Source organism: Podospora pseudopauciseta, assembly GCF_035222475.1.
Source record: "Podospora pseudopauciseta strain CBS 411.78 chromosome 2 map unlocalized CBS411.78m_2, whole genome shotgun sequence".
Taxonomy (NCBI): domain Eukaryota; kingdom Fungi; phylum Ascomycota; class Sordariomycetes; order Sordariales; family Podosporaceae; genus Podospora; species Podospora pseudopauciseta.
Window position 1 is genome coordinate 3856741 of NW_026946663.1, and position 15351 is coordinate 3872091.

Consider the following 15351-nt stretch of genomic DNA (forward strand, 5'->3'; position numbering starts at 1 on the left):
ACTGCACTGAGTTAATATTTATTTCTCTCATCAATTTCAAACTGGGAAGAAGGCCGCCAATCAATCACCGTCGACTTACCTTACCTGTCACTGGCTAGTACTTCAACTTCCTATCAGCCGACTCATCATGCACGACAACAGCACCATTCCCATTGCAACAACACGTCCATCGACCTAACCTCACTTCCCCCGTCTTCCATGTAAGCTACGAGAGAAAATATAGGAGATGGCCATTCGACAGGATTCTCCGGCGGTACACCACTTCTCTCTCCACCATCAGGGCGCTGTCAAAGAGCTAACAACCAGGGACAAAGTGATTTTACATTACGGCGATTCCAACCTCGATATCTCAAGGCTCTACGATAAGCCCAGAGGGAATGTGTATGGGCATTATAGACTCTGCGCCCCTCGAACTACCACGACATCGAACTCCTACTCGTGGAGTAAGAACAACATGTCGGCATACATGTGGGACGCTGGACTGTGGGGGGAGCAAGTGCCGAATCTAGGCGGATAGCGATCAGAGTATGGAAAGTCGGGGTTGAGGCTGATATTCTGGAGGAGATACGCTTACACAGAAAAGCGGGCCGCCCTTTGAAATCCCCTGAACAGCAGGTCAGAGAAATCTACAAGGGTCATTATCCTTCCGGTTCCACGGCTCCGATGATACAAGATGACGACAACAACGTGAATTCAACACCACAGAGTAACAAACCCACCGCTCCGCTCATTGTCCGGGCTTCATGAGACTTGTTTTGGATAGACATTCCATTTTCAGGGTCGCCTTTGGGCGATGGCGTCTCTTCATATGTTTATCTGCTGCTCAGTCAGCAATTGTTCCCTGGAGCTTCGGGTGGTTGTCGGCTCTGGCCTAGGAATATCGCCATTGATTTTGATCCCAGATGAAATAATACTCGTTCGAAATGGCCCTTCAATCATGAGGATGAACTTGAGGGCGAGCCCACAACTATCGGGGTCGCAAAGACCCTCAACTTCGTGCCTCGACTGATACGGATGTGTTACTTTAATGGAGACCGATATACGGAGACTCCATTCATCTGGCTGATTGACCGCGGGCGTGGAGCAGCCAAATATCGCCGGCGTCTCGATCATAGTACAATGAGCGATGAGGATGGCTCGTCATCATCATCCCTGTCTCCACAGTCCCAGTACTGTACGTACGAAACGGAAGAATGGGCAAAAGGTGCCGTCTTCTATGATGGCCAGCACAGGTACATGGAAGCAAACAGTTACGGCCCGCCAACTGGCACGCTTATCGACTCCTCCTCCTTCAACGAAGGCGGCGTAGGTTACACTGATGAGTGGTTTTAGACAGCCGATTGCTCCATCCAATGTGCGCCGACCTGTCGCGGTGCTTGTCGAGTGTCAAGATTGAGCAAATGTTGCTGGCTTAGGTATACGCAATCGAGACTTGGCTGGCAGGGAAAGTGTGGTTTTGGTACTGGGAAAATCATAACTCAGGTCAAAAAATGAGATCGTTATAATGATTTGCTGGTTAATCAATGCAATGAACTTCTTTTTACTGTGGTGACAGCAATGTTGCTGGTTGAACAAAAGAGTTAGAAGCTCATCTCCATCAGGCTCGCCCCGAACTTTGCTCCTCCTCCCTCAAATCCCTCACCAGCTTCCTCCCCGGCCCCTCCAAGCTCTCCACCTCATGCGCCTCATGCCTCTCCTTCTCCTTCACCCCAGCAGCAACCCACTCCCTCACGCCCTCCAGCCCATTGATCCTCTCCATATACCCCTTCGCCCTCTCCCCCAGGAACCTTTCCCCCGCCCCCAGGTAACTCCCAAGCCGCAACACCACCGGCGCGAAAAAAGCATCCACCGCCCCAAACTCCCCTCCCGCAAGGAAAGGCCCCCCAAACTTTGCTAGCCCTTCCTCCCAAACCTCGTTGATCCTCCTCAGGTCCTTCACCAACCCCTCGTTAAACGCTTCGTCTGACAGCTCCACCCGAATGGAAACATTCATCCCCATCTCCTGCCTTATGCTCCCAAACCCGGCATGCATCTCCGCCACTGCTGACCGTGCCCAGGCGCGTGCGGGTAGGGAGTCGGGGTAGATTCTGCTGTTGGGGAACTGCTCGTGGAGGAACTCGACGATGGCGAGGGATTCCCACAGGATGATTGGATCAGAGGAGCCAGAAGGGGGGTGGTGGTAGTGCAAGCAGGGGACGTGGCAGACGGGGGAGAAGGACTTCCACTGGGGCTGGCGGTAGCCGGAGCCGGGGGCTAGCGGGTGGAGGTGCTCCTCGAAGGGGAGGGAGAGCTCCTTCATCAGGAGCCAGGGGCGGAGGGACCAGGAGGAGTAGTTTTTGTTGGTGATGTGGAGGTGGTAGGAGGACATTTTGGGTGATGATGGGTGAGGTGGTTGAAGACAAGTGGCGGGTGATGAAAAAAATGGGTTGTTGAAGAGGTGTGGTATGGTAAGGGTGTTGTTGTTGGTGGTGGTGTTGTTAGTGTGAGGTTGTTCAAAAGGGTAGGTAGTGGAAAGGAGAGATGGATGAGTCAGTATACGCAAGGGGTGGGGGTTGACTAAATGAAATAGATGAGTGACTCGACCATACTCCAAGGCTGAAAATGCTGTAAATATATCCAACTGAGAGAAGAACAAAAAAAAACATCGTACCCGCAGAGCTACCCCGTATAGGAAGCTCACATCTCCACGCCCTATCAATGACCGGTCCTCCCCACCCACCTGCTACCTTGCTGCAAGTATTATCCCCAAGGGCGCATAACACCACCACGACAATTCCTCCATACCATCGTTATCCACCATGGTGTGACTCACTCGAACCATAAAGATACGACACTTTGGGAATAACTTCTATTTTCGCCCAGCAAAGAACAACTGAAAGGAATCATAGGCTAAGCAGCGGCAGAACCCTCCTTCTCCTTGGCCTTCTGGGCCTTCTTCGCCTCTATCTGTCTCTGCTTTTCCAGCTTCTTCAATTGGTTCTTTGTGAGTTTCCCATCACCGCCCTCGGCACCCTCAGCACCTTCTAGTTTCGGTACCACAATATCGGCCTTGGGTACTTTGGGGTTGCCCATCCAGGTGAGAGGTCTGATGTCGGTGAATTGCTTGACAGCTGCATCGTCGACCTTGGCTCTCCTCTCCTGGAACGCCGCGACGAAAGTCTGGAGCTCCTTGATGCAAAGCGCCTTGAGCTCACCCGTGAGGAGCTCGCCCTTAGAGTAGGCGACCCGGATCTTCTCAAGTTCTTCGTCATCCTCGAGGAAGAAGCGGAGGTACTGGTAGGCAACGTCTACGTCTGTGTCACCTCCCACTGCGCGGTGCTCCTCGACGGACACCTTGCCACCACTGAAGGCGTATTTGTTAACCTTGTTCTTGATCTGGTTGGGAGTGTCGGTCATGAAGATGGCGCTGGAATCAATCGAGGCAGACTACATTGTGTGAGCAATAACGAGTCGTATTCAGAGTAAAACACACTCACCATCTTCGTGCCTGGCCCCTGGAGGGCTGGCAAGAACAAAGAATGGATCAGGGACGGCTTCGCAAACCGCACCCCCTGGTAGGTAAGTCTGGCGGCAACATCACGGGTCGCTGTAACGCTTAGTTAAATATTTACTCTTGATCATGGAACACTGGATATCACAAACCTCTGAAATATGGGTCCTGATCAACGGCACATGGACTGGGGAATGCGTTAGATCGATATCACACCGAGTTGAAAGAAGGTCCTCACATCAAGCATGGGATGCCGACGGTCTTCTTTTCGTCCTCACCGAAAATGTGAGGGAAGCTGTTGGCAAAGGCAGCAGCACCCTGAATACTTCCAAAGTGAATCTTGCCAATATTGGAGGAGTCGTTGAAGCCGAAAATGGCACGCGCTTGGTTGAGCGTGATGTGCTTCGCTAACCGCGTGATTTGGCGATAGAATGCGCCGCCAACGTAGTCGTACTGGTAGTTTGTTAGACCACGTAGGCAACAAAGACCTGGGATATCCGTACATCAGAGAAAATGAATGTCTTGTTTGGGTCAAAGCCCATGCTGATAATGTCCCGAATATTGCTGTCGCAGTACCCTTGAACTTCCTCAATTGTGCGCTTCTCCGAGAACAGGTACTTTTCGTCGTCCGTCAACATGATTACAAGCTAGAAAGATCTTTATCAGTAGCTGGTTATACAGAAGAAATCCTACAAGACCACCTACAGGAACGTCAAAGGTATCCTGAAGCCCTGTGAGATCCCGTGTTAGTCAACCTTCCACGCTCGCCAAGCCGTTCTCCTGAATCTCCATACATTTTGTAAACATAAAGGGCGTGCAGTGTCCAACATGGATGGAGTCGCTCGAGGGCCCACGTCCAGTATACAGAAAGAATGGCTCATTGCGCTCGTATCGGTCGAGAATAAGCTCGAAGTCGCGATGCGAAAAGACGATGCCTCTGCGAAGGAAATGGTGTGGCTTCTTCCCTGTTACGCGCTCGAACCTGGCGAGGAGCTCCTCGTCAATCTTCTTGGTGCCAAACTCCTCAATCAGCTTGTCGTAGTTGATTGCCTTGATCTGGCCGTCTGCGCCGACCTCCCCTTGAACGTTCCAAGGGTCAACTGTCTGCTTGGACCCTTGGGCAGCGGCTTCGGCCGGGACTTCGGGGACTTGGGACTCATTGAGAGCCACGGCATTGGCGGTTTCGGCCATGGTATCGATGTCGAACAGTGTTGAGAAAAGAAAGAAGCCGGTAAAGAAGTAAAAAGTAGGTGAAAAACGATAGAGGTGAGTCAAAAAGTCAGAAGAGATCACAATGCGCCTGCCGGACCGCCGCTGAGTCGTCCTATCATGCCGTGTCCAATTCACCACCCATTATGGTGGGGGAGGGGCACTTGGAACCAGGGTGTATGACTCCACCCACCTACTTCTAGAAGGCGGAGAAGAGCGGCAGAAGAGCGTTGCCTGCCGGGAAATTTCGAGGATTGGATGAGAAGCTGCAGGGCCCGTCTGAGTCCAGTGTCAGCAACTCTGGTTGGGCAGGCGGTTCCTAAGAGATTCTGCGCTGATGCCTGTAACTTAAAACCACGACAATGTTGGCGGCACCATGGGTGTGTCGAAGCTGCGTGCGATCGCTCAGGCGAATCGGCTTTTCGCAGCAGTTTCTACGGAGGGCTAGCACAGGTAAAATAACGTTGATTGCCGTTATGGTTTTCTGCTAACAGCGCGAGTAGACTCCTTCAAGCTTCCTCCAGCTCTCCTCGACCGCGCAAGATTTCTTACCGCCGAACACGATCAATTGACGGCACAACTAGCTGACAACTTTGACGAGAAGATTGCAAAGCGTGCAGGCGAAGTCCACAGGATCGCAGAGGCCTTCAAGAAGTTCGAGCATGCCAAGGCTTCTCTCCGGGAGCTGGAGGGGCTCTTGAAGTCAGACGATGCTGAAATGCGGGAGATGGCGCAAGAGGACCTCGCGGCTACCAATGAGCAGCTGGCTGAGTCGAGTCGGAATCTGTCCGTGGCTTTGACTCCCAAGCATCCCTTCGCCGACATGCCGTGCCTCATTGAAGTCGTCCCTGGGCCAGGAGGAACCGAAGGTCGGTTCTTTGCCGACTCGGTATTCAAGATGTACCAAGCATATTGCGCCAATAAAGGCTTCCGCACAAAGGTTGTACAGTACTTGGCCGCCGACAGTACCGGCGAAAAGGGAGGTGATGGGGAGACAGCCCTTCAGGAAGCTGTACTTGAGGTGATGGAGGAGGGAGCGTATGCCCACTTCCGTGGTGAAGCGGGCATGCATCGGGTTCAGCGTGTCCCGGCAACAGAGAAGAGTGGAAGGACTCATACGAGTGCTGTAGCCGTCTGGGTGCTGCCGTCTTTCGCTGAGAACGCCACAGCCTCTGATGGTGACTGGGACAACCCGGAGAGTGACTTCTACATCGACCCGGCCGAGGTGAAATCTGAAAAGATGCGAGCCAGCGGAGCAGGAGGACAGCACGTCAACAAAACCGAGTCTGCTATTCGGTTGACGCACATTCCCACGGGCATCACCGTCAGCATGCAGGATTCTCGTTCACAACACACCAATCGAGCCGATGCCTGGAGGTTACTTCGATCAAGAATTGCACAGAAAAGGCGTGAGGCCAGAGAAGAGGCCGCTAGGGCACTAAGAAGCAGCGTGTTGTCATCAGCGCAGCTTACACGGGGCGATAAAATCAGAACCTACAACTATGGCCAGGACAGATGTACCGACCATAGGGCCGGGCTTGACGTCCACAATCTACCAGATGTGCTCAGGGGTGGTGACACCCTGGGTAAGGTGATTGATGCTGTCCATGGCTGGCTCGCCGAGAAGGATATCCAGGCCTTGCTGGCAGATGAGGAAGCCGCTGCTGCTGCTGCGAACGCCACTGGTAAAGGGAAGAAAGGGAAATAAATAACACATACCCCCACTATTTTAGAGTGTACTTGTAGTTGTATGATATTATTGATGATAGAAATGTATTCAAATATTCTTGACTATAGTTGGAAGTCGGGGGGTGTCAGGATTTCATGAATTGAATGCTGACCAATCAGCGTTGATATATCACCTCTTACCTTCCTAATACGGACGCGTACTCTTGAGAAGGGAAGGCATGATGGACAAGTCTACCTTCCATAACATTGTTTTGCCAGAGAAAGACGTAGACCCAAGAAATTACATCTACTCTCTACATTGCGGTCCTTGTTGCTTTTCTATAGAGAAGCGGTGTCTCACTTTTGTTCTGTGAGTGTATCCACCACCTCTCAGCAACACCTTGCTCAGAGGTGTTGACCTGGAACGGTCAATCCCGTCCAAGAAGATGACAGACAATACACCTCTGAAGAATCAAGCACTTTATGATGGGAGGTCATCAGTCATCTTGTTCTTTGTTTTGCAAGCCGTCTTTCGAGCAATAGCTCCTTCCGATCTTCCTGCTTCAGCCTGGGCTGCTGTTCGGTGCCTCATATGACGGTAGCCATACCTTGTTAATGCTCAACAGAAGTTTCCGCCTACTTCTTTTTGACATGGCGAGTTTTAGGAGAGCTGTGTGCCTGCCAGGGAAGTGCTGTGAGCAATGTAGACAGTTGGCAATCCCATCTTTCCACCTCCCATGTGTTTCCTGGCCTAGGAGCGTCTATTTAATTTCCCCTGACCCTTCAGATGTACCACCCCCAGCGTTGTCTCACAATTAGTTTACAATTCGACCCAAGTCTCAAGTCTCTTCTTTTTAAAGCTTCGCAAGGCTCAGCAACAAAAACAAGTCGAAGATGCGCCTCATCCCTGTGTTGGGCTTCTTCCTTACGGCAGTCGAAGGGCTCCGCACAGGAAGGGGTAGTCCTCTCCTGCGTCTGGGCATCTCGAAACACATCAACAAGGTCGGCAAATCGACTGCTGCTGTGTTTCCTGACCCTCAAGACAAGCCGTTTCCCAAGCACAATTTTCTGAACGCCGACAGCACGAGTGAGTTATCTTCGAGTTCGAAAGTCGAGCCACGTTGACATTGACTCGGTGTAAATAGAATTTGCCGCCAATGACACCGCCATTCCCGATGTCGACTTTGATGTTGGCGAGTCGTACGCTGGCTCCCCGATGAGCAAAGCAACCTCTTCTTTTGGTTCTTCCCCTCGCCAAACAAAGCAGCGGATAAGGAGATTCTGATCTGGCTGAATGGTGGTGTATGTTGATATCATTTGTCGCTTCATTGTTCAGCTTTTACTAACAATTCTTCCAGCCTGGCTGCTCCTGTTTCGAGGTCTTCTACAAGAACACGGTCCCTTCCTTTGGCCACCAGGGACTCTAAAACCCGTGCGGAATCCTTGGAGCTGGCACACCCTAACCAACATCGTGTATGTTGACCAGCCGGTTAGCACAGGGTTTTCAACGGATGTTCCAACCATCACCAATGAGAATGAGCTCGCTGCTCAGTTTCTAGGATGGTGGAAGAATTTCGTCGACACCTTCGGCATGCAGGGCTACAAGGTGTACATTTCTGGAGAGTCCTATGCGTAAGTCCTCTTCCAATTTCACGGCCCTTATAGCCAGGGCAACATCTTCTAACACCAAACAGCGGAATGTACTGCCCTTACATTGCTAACGCTATGCTCAACATAAACGACACCGCCTACCACCAACTATCCAGCATGTACCTGGGGGACGCTGTCATCGGCGACAATACCCAACTCTACTAAAGCATCCCCATGCTCCGCTTCGTTGAATACCACAGCTCTCTTTTCCCCTTCAACAACACCTTCCTCGACGAGATCAGGACTACTGACGCCGAGTGCGGCTGCTCCTCCCTCCTCGACAACCACCTCGTCTACCCTCCTATTTCCCACCTGCCCTCCACCCTCCCAGAAGTATCGGAAAACGGCACCGTTACAGAGGAATGCACCTCTCTCTGGTGGTGGATCCTAGAAGCCGCCCTCCGCCTCAACCCCTGCTTCGACATGTACCACATCACCGCCTCCTGCCCCCGCGTGTCTGATGTTCTCGGGTTCCTGGCAGGGATCGATTACGTCCCCGAGGGGGAGAAGAGATACTTTGACCGTGGGGACGTAAAAGCCGCCATCCACGCACCGAGGAATGTCACTTGGGAGGTGTGTGGTGAGAACCAGGTTTTCGCCCAGCGAAGAGGACGGCTCCGGACCGTTCATCATCCACGCTTTGCCGAGTGTTATCGACAAGACCCAAAACGTCATCATCGCCCACGGGCAGCTGGACATGGTCCTGCCATCAAACGGCTCCCTTCTCGCGATCCAGAACATGACGTGGGGAGGGAAACTCGGCTTTCAGAACAGGCCCTCGGAGCCGTTTTGTGTCCCTAATACAAATGTCGTGGGGAAGAACAAGGTGGCTATTGGTGGCGAGGGCGTGCTGGGGAGCATGGTGTCGGAGAGGGGGCTGACGTGGGTGGGGGTGAACCTGGCGGGCCATATGCTGGTCGAGGCGCAGCCTGGTGCTTCGTATCGGCAGCTGGAGTGCTTGCTCGGGAGGGTTGACTGCATGAATTTCACGGCACCTTTTACGGTTGGGCATCTGTATTACTCTGATCAGGCACCGAATGAGATGGGCGAGGGGACGGCGCCTCAGAGTTGGAGTGATCACAAGCCGGAGGAGGGCTTGTAGGTAAAGAGCCCCAGTTGGGAAGTCACCTTTCTAGTATAGACGCTCAGCTACAAACCCATAGAGAAGAAATGCAATGCGTTCCACACCACAACCCTTCTCGAAAAAAACCATCTTGATTTGATAGCCAACTAACAACTACTACTAGGCAGTTACATTAGGGAATAGGCCGTAAAGACTGTGCCAAAGAGAAACCCGATAGCCTCATGTTTTTCCGTTCTTTTTTGGCCTTCCTTTCCCTTTTTTGTCCTTCCTTGTGATGCGATACTCCTCCCCCTCGCCCAAAACCGCTGTTCTCACACACATAATCCTACAAAAGAGTGGAACCAGGACCAAGTCCCTCCGTTTCCACTTCATTCAGCCCAGACACATTTCCATCCCCTCCTCCCAGCAGTAGACCCGCCTTGTTCGGCGTCCACCAGTCCAATGACAAAACAAAAAAAAAATCGAGGATATTCCTATACGCCATGCTTTCCGCCCGCCAACCGATGAAATGATAAAAACCAAAAACCAAAACCAGCGAAAATAGAGTAGGGTGGTGTTACAACAGTGTTAGAGGCAGGTACTGTCAACATAGCAGCTGGCTTGCCTTCATCTCCGCGTATGTGTTGGAGATGGATCACTTTCGAGTGTATGATAGATATGCCGCCCCCAAAGTCGAATCGGCCCTGTAAGAGGTGTCGTCGGAGGAACCAAGAAAATGTAGCCCAGATGGATAGGGAACGGTGAAGAGTATGAGAAATATAAGACCGGCCGAACCACCTCCACCTCACCCAATGAATGTTTATGCGCACATGTCCTGGTAGTCATCACTTTCATAGCCGCTCTTTGATATCGTCAACTTTTCAGCGATAACGATCTTCAAGCAGCAGCCATACTCCGCTCTCTCGCGGCCCGCCTCAACTCTAGCACACCAATGATCCCTGTCTGCCTCAACCTCTCCAGAATCATCTTCATGCCCTCTCGGCTCTTCCCCAATTGATCCTGCGTCTTTGTCGAAGCCAACGTTTCAATGCTCCTCTGGATACCCCTCGCTCCCAGCCTGGCGAAGAACCCGCCCTCCTGGGCAGTGGTAGACAGGTTCTGATGCGACAACTTGTCCCGGAGCTTCTCTCCCAGCCTGGATCTGAACACAACCTTGGTTTCCACTTCGGTGTTATCCAGAGTTCTCGTCTTGGGAATGCTGTACATTTGTCTTTCGACTACCGACAGCACGCCGACGAAGTTGAGGTTGCGAGACTCGGTGGACATCCAGCCTTCGCGCATATCCACCACAGAAGTCTCGAGGATGTACGAGGCCTGGGAGGCGGTCCCGCCTGTGAGGGTGGTAGGGAGGAGCTTCATGACGGCGGGGGGCATGCGGGACTTCTTGAGGTGGATGCGGGTTGTGTGGAGGCGGCCGGTGGCAGGGTCGATGTGGGAGTCGATGGTGTCGGTGCTGAGGACATGAGAGGCAAAGGGGTTGAGCTGGGGGGAGCAGTAGCGGAGGAAGAAAGCGAGCGAGACGGCGGGGAAGGGATGGGCGTAGGTGTGGTTGGTGGTGTGGGTGAGGACCATTTTGGCTGATTTTGGTGATGATTGTTTATTTCACGATGGTTATAGGGTATCTTGAAGTTGGAGTAGTAAGTTTGGAGGAGTGACGGTGGTAGTTGGTGGTGGGCGGCGGAGAGTCGAGGAGCTAGGATCCTGGAAGTACGTGGGGGAGGCGAAAGACGGGAATGGGTTGATCGGCCGGTATGGTGTCGTCGCTCGCGCAGTACAGACGAAAGGGTAAAAAGCAGTAGTGCAAAGAGCACGTGTGCAGGAAAGCGGAATTACTTCATAAGGAAGTGTTAGACACGGCGAGATGTGATTGTCGAGACAAGCACACCCTCGAGAATGGGAAAGACGGAGAAGCTTTTTTCTTGGCTTCTGCGAAAAAGTTCCCGGTCGCTCGGGGGTGCCCCAAGTTGATGAAGATGAGGAGGCCACAATAAAGCAGGTGGGTGGTGACGCAGGAAACCGGATGAAGGGAGTTCAATTGACAGAAAGACGCGGGGAGTTGGCCAGTTCAAAAAGAAGCGGGTGTCCAGGGAGTGCAAGAGAGGGGGACGCAACTGTGACGATGATCATCGGCTCATTCTCCCAGATTCTTGCTCGTCTTTTTCAGTGGATTTCCAGAAGCCTTTTGAGCACAGCATCATTATGGCACCACTACTATCGGAGACCGCCCTGTGTAACTTTGAAGGTAAAGTGCAACCGGCGTTTCAGCCACAGGATATGACGTTCGCACCGTATTCACTACAAAAACAGCATTTTGGACGTATATTCAAACTCTCTGATAAAGGTCAAAACAGCCCTGACCTCACACATGATAATAGTTAATAGAGAGTGCCTCTCTGCTGTTATTGTGTGAGGTCTCGATTGTTACTGCCAGCCACATGCATCACTTGCCAGTGGGCTGGCTTGTAACCCCACTTTATGCCTGAAAATCTAGGCCGGCTTTCTGCTTGCGGAGCCCAGACTTCGGAACATTCCTCTCACGGCTGACCTATTAATCATCTGACCGTTGGCCAACTTTAATTAACCGAACCCCGAGCTCTCAACTTCTTCACCTCCACCAGCCCTTTTGCTCCAACAACTAACGACGACGGGTGCAACACATCGCCAAAACCTTTTGCAGATCGACCATCGCAACAGTCGCTTTCCTCGCGAATATCTTCCTCTCGCATCTGGAAGGATTTTGTTGCGTCTTTGATCATCACGCAGGATTGGCGCAACGGTGAAACAAGGACAAAGCAGCGGCGACATCGAAAAGGGCGGCGCGTCAGAGGAACGAACGTCCATCTAACCGATCCATCACAGGAATCCATCGCCATCACATTTCCATCGCGCCATCACCAGTCTGCTTGCAGAGCATCTCCTTTGCTTGCTAGCGTTGAGTGGGGTCTGTTTTTTTGCTTCTTTTCGTTTGGCTGACAGAGCGTTGGGGACAAGTGTTGGCAAGTGATCAAGAAGGGGTGCTGTTTTTTTAGGAGGGAGGAGTCGCACACGAATCCATCACTGCTTTTCAGCTCAATTGAATAGAGTGCTATTTTCGCAGCGCTGGGTCTTTGTACTTTTCCTTTTTTTTATCGTCCATTCAAGAGGCGCTTTCTGTCTCCCCCGGAGAGCATATCAGAATTGATTCCCATTCAACCTGTTGAGTTGAGGAAAGAAGAAGAACAAAAAGGCAAAACGTCGTCACCTGGTTTAGGGAATCAAGAATTCAAGTTCGCTTCGCTTTACCCATTCCTAGTGTGCGAGCAGGTTTAGCAGAGAAGAGAGCGCCGACACGACTCTAATTGACAGCTACATTTTCGACCATCAACCAGACCCAAGATGGCGTCTTCAGTATTCTTCAAGTTCAAGTCGCAAAAAGAGCCAACGCGAGTGGCCTTTGATGGAACAGGCATTTCTGTTTTCGAGCTCAAGCGCGAGATCATTCTTCGCGCTGGCCTCGGTGACGGCACAGATTTTGACCTGGCCATCTATGCTGATGAAAATGGAAAAGAAGGTAAGCAGCTAGGTTCAGCTTCACATTCAAGGTGTGCGAGCTAACAAGATGGCAGTCTATGACGATGACACCTCCATCATTCCCCGGTCCACCACTGTCATCGCCCGGCGCATGCCCCCGAAGAATCCCGGAAGAGGCGGCGCTGCTCGATATGTCTCTGGAAAGATGCCCATCCACGCGAAGAATTCGTCACGCAGGGAGCAAACAGCAAAGCCAGCGGCCAAGACCCAGTCCAACACTCTAGCGCAACTAAGCAGCGCCATGACAGAAGAGGAGAAGATGGCTGCCGTCTTCCAGGCCCAAACCGAGCACTTCACCTCGAGAGAAGAGGAAATGGCTACTCAACAGTATGTCGCCAAGGGTGGCCCCAAAAAGCCCGCCAATGTTCCCGACCACGACCCACCCCAAGGCTATATCTGCTACCGATGTGGTGAGAAAGGCCACTGGATTCAGCTTTGCCCAACCAACGACAATCCCGATTTCGACAACCGCCCTCGCGTAAAGCGTACCACTGGCATTCCCAAGTCTTTCCTCAAGACAGTCGACAAGGCAACTGCGCTTGGTCAGAATGCGGATGGAGATGACTCCAAGACACCATCCGGCATCATGGTCAATGCTGATGGAGAGTACGTGATTGCAGAGCCTGACAAGGTGTCATGGGAAAGGTTCCAGGCCAAGGCCAAGTCGAACAACGCGGCATCAAAGGCAGCTATGGAAGGGGAGAAGGAGGTCCAAGAGAGAGGCTTGGAATGCTCCATCGACAAGAAGATGTTCATAGAGCCAATGAAGACTCCGTGTTGTAGTAAGACGTATTGCAATGACTGCATCACCAACGCTCTCATTGAGAGCGACTTCGTCTGCCCTGCCTGCAATGCAGAGGGTGTCTTGATTGATGATCTCAAGACAGATGAGGAAGCAGTCGAGAAGCTCAAGCAATTGCTTGCCGACAGGGATAGTAAAGCCAAGGAGGGTTCCAAGAGCCCAAAAAGCCCCAGCGAAGCATCAACCAAATCCGCCCAGGCCACCGGTGTCGAACCAACAAACATCAAGAAGTCTGCTTCTCCTTCGCCGGCTCCTGCTAACCCGGCCGCGCCACCACAGCAAACTGCCCAGCAGCAAACCACGACATCCACCCCCTCGGTCCGAAGCGCCACCTCGACACCTGTCCACAGCGAGCCAAGCCAGCAAACATCCAAGAAGCGGCCCGCTGAAGATGCCCTCGAGAACCCCAAGATCCCCAAGGCGCCCAAGGCCATGCAGCCAACTCAACAGAAACCACCAGTAAACCCCATGATGGGCGGCAATAACATGATGAACGGCATGAACCCCATGGCCGGCGGCATGATGCCCGGTATGAACATGCCCGGCATGAACCCGATGATGTTCCCCGGCATGAACCCCATGAGCCTGAACATGATGGGCGGCTTTGGGGGCATGCCCGGCAGCTTTGGCGGACCAGGCGGCATGCCCAACATGAGCATGAACGGGATGAACATGATGAACCCGATGATGAACCCGATGATGAACCCGATGATGAACGGGTTCCAGGGAATGCCTAACAATAACAACAACAACAATAACAACTTCAACCCACGGCACAACAACTGGGGTGGGCCGAGTGGTGGTGGGTTTCAGGGGCATCAACAGCAACAACAACAACAACAACAGCAGCAGCAGCAGCAGCATAACCAGCACCCGCCACAGCAGCAGCAGCAGAGGCCACCGCAGCAGATGATGGGTATGGGTATGGGCATGAACGGCGGCGGCATGATGAAGAATTTTTCCCACCAACCGGCTGATGACGAGGACGCCTACTTCCGGAAGCCAGTCAACCCGCACCGCCACCAGAACCGCCAGAAAAGGGTCAGGCCGAGTGATTACCGGGAGCTTTGAGCAGGCTGAGGGTTTTTTTTTTTTTTCTGTAACGATAATGATTTCATCATGAGGGTGGTGAGGCCGGGCGGGGGAGTATATACATCATCACAAACAAGCGAACATAAGGGTGTGTGTGAAACGTGGGAAGCTATCTGGCTTTTGGAGCGGGGACCAGGTTTTCAAGAGGAGCAAGTTGCATTACTCTTCTCATTGGCGTTTTTTCCTCATTCTCTTTTCTCACTCTCTTGATTCTTCTTGTAATCTTCTTTATCTGGGGCTGTGGTTTGGGGGGGGGATGTTTTCGGGATTGGGGTTGGTTGTGACATGAATAATCACCACAAAACAACACCACATGGAGCAAATGTGGCTTGGTATGGCGGGGTTGGGAATTATCCTTGCTTTTTTTCCTTCTTTTTTCCACAGCAACGTACAGCACACACACACACAAACACACACCCACACACAACAAAATAAAACAAGCGGGAAACAGGGAAGCGGCGGGATGTCCAAAACGAGCCGGGATAGGGAAGGTTGGAAGGGGGGTTATTCAACAAGGCAAAGGGACATAGGATGGATGGGTGGATTGGTATGGATGGATGGGATGCTGGAGTAGGGGCAATGGGAAAGCGAAGGGAAATTAGGAAATAATCGGGAAATTCGGATTGATATACTGATATTTATTTGTGTATATATACCACACACTTGACACACACACACACACACACACACACTTTCTCTCTTGCCTTTTGTTTCATTCTTCTTGTTGCTGGTTGGTGATTGTTTTTTTCAAGTCTTGTGCTGACCATCTGGGAATACAAAATTGAA

General features: G+C 52.0%; 7 protein-coding genes across 7 annotated transcripts; 4 read left to right on the forward strand and 3 right to left on the reverse strand.

Annotated features, from left to right (window-relative positions):
* Positions 1-127: 127 nt before the first annotated feature.
* On the forward strand, positions 128-517 carry QC763_210710 (uncharacterized protein; the record flags this gene model as incomplete). Its single annotated transcript, XM_062910115.1, has 2 exons — positions 128-164; positions 315-517. 2 exons carry the CDS (start codon positions 128-130, stop codon positions 515-517), a joined length of 240 nt encoding a protein of 79 aa, XP_062768994.1.
* Positions 518-1597: 1080 nt separating this feature from the next.
* QC763_210720 (uncharacterized protein) lies at positions 1598-2368 on the reverse strand (the record flags this gene model as incomplete). Its single annotated transcript, XM_062910116.1, has 1 exon — positions 1598-2368. One exon carries the CDS (start codon positions 2366-2368, stop codon positions 1598-1600), a length of 771 nt encoding a protein of 256 aa, XP_062768995.1.
* A 521-nt stretch (positions 2369-2889) lies between these two features.
* WRS1 (tryptophan--tRNA ligase) lies at positions 2890-6442 on the reverse strand (the record flags this gene model as incomplete). Its single annotated transcript, XM_062910117.1, has 7 exons — positions 4285-6442; positions 4196-4221; positions 3994-4137; positions 3729-3943; positions 3643-3677; positions 3477-3586; positions 2890-3426 (listed from the first exon to the last, which is right to left on the reverse strand). The coding sequence occupies exons 1-7, from the start codon at positions 4679-4681 to the stop codon at positions 2890-2892; spliced, it is 1464 nt and encodes a 487-aa protein (XP_062768996.1). The 5' UTR covers positions 4682-6442.
* MRF1 (Peptide chain release factor 1, mitochondrial) lies at positions 4977-6447 on the forward strand. Its single transcript, XM_062910118.1, has 2 exons — positions 4977-5152; positions 5203-6447. The coding sequence occupies exons 1-2, from the start codon at positions 5062-5064 to the stop codon at positions 6405-6407; spliced, it is 1296 nt and encodes a 431-aa protein (XP_062768997.1). The 5' UTR covers positions 4977-5061; the 3' UTR covers positions 6408-6447.
* Positions 6448-6660: 213 nt separating this feature from the next.
* QC763_0041650 (uncharacterized protein) lies at positions 6661-9058 on the forward strand. Its single transcript, XM_062905639.1, is given in 6 exon segments — positions 6661-7454; positions 7513-7567; positions 7726-7840; positions 7854-7999; positions 8062-8779; positions 8984-9058. The coding sequence occupies 5 exon segments, from the start codon at positions 7262-7264 to the stop codon at positions 8180-8182; spliced, it is 630 nt and encodes a 209-aa protein (XP_062768998.1). The 5' UTR covers positions 6661-7261; the 3' UTR covers positions 8183-8779; positions 8984-9058.
* A 919-nt stretch (positions 9059-9977) lies between these two features.
* On the reverse strand, positions 9978-10673 carry QC763_210760 (uncharacterized protein; the record flags this gene model as incomplete). The annotated part of the gene is made up of 1 exon (XM_062910119.1): positions 9978-10673. The coding sequence occupies one exon, from the start codon at positions 10671-10673 to the stop codon at positions 9978-9980; it is 696 nt and encodes a 231-aa protein (XP_062768999.1).
* A 1803-nt stretch (positions 10674-12476) lies between these two features.
* Positions 12477-14544, forward strand: MPE1 (the record flags this gene model as incomplete). Its single annotated transcript, XM_062910120.1, has 2 exons — positions 12477-12651; positions 12692-14544. The coding sequence occupies 2 exons, from the start codon at positions 12477-12479 to the stop codon at positions 14542-14544; spliced, it is 2028 nt and encodes a 675-aa protein (XP_062769000.1).
* Between the last annotated feature and the right edge of the window lie 807 nt (positions 14545-15351).

Excerpts from the sequence above, each read along its gene's own strand:
- MRF1 (XM_062910118.1), top strand. The coding sequence starts at position 5,062 with ATGTTGGCGGCACCATGGGTGTGTCGAAGCTGCGTGCGATCGCTCAGG. Across the intron at positions 5,153-5,202 it reads TCTACGGAGGGCTAGCACAG|ACTCCTTCAAGCTTCCTCCA; the intron begins GTAAAATAACGT and ends CAGCGCGAGTAG.
- QC763_0041650 (XM_062905639.1), top strand. The coding sequence starts at position 7,262 with ATGCGCCTCATCCCTGTGTTGGGCTTCTTCCTTACGGCAGTCGAAGGG. Across the intron at positions 7,455-7,512 it reads TCTGAACGCCGACAGCACGA|AATTTGCCGCCAATGACACC; the intron begins GTGAGTTATCTT and ends CGGTGTAAATAG. Across the intron at positions 7,568-7,725 it reads GACTTTGATGTTGGCGAGTC|CCTGGCTGCTCCTGTTTCGA; the intron begins GTACGCTGGCTC and ends CAATTCTTCCAG.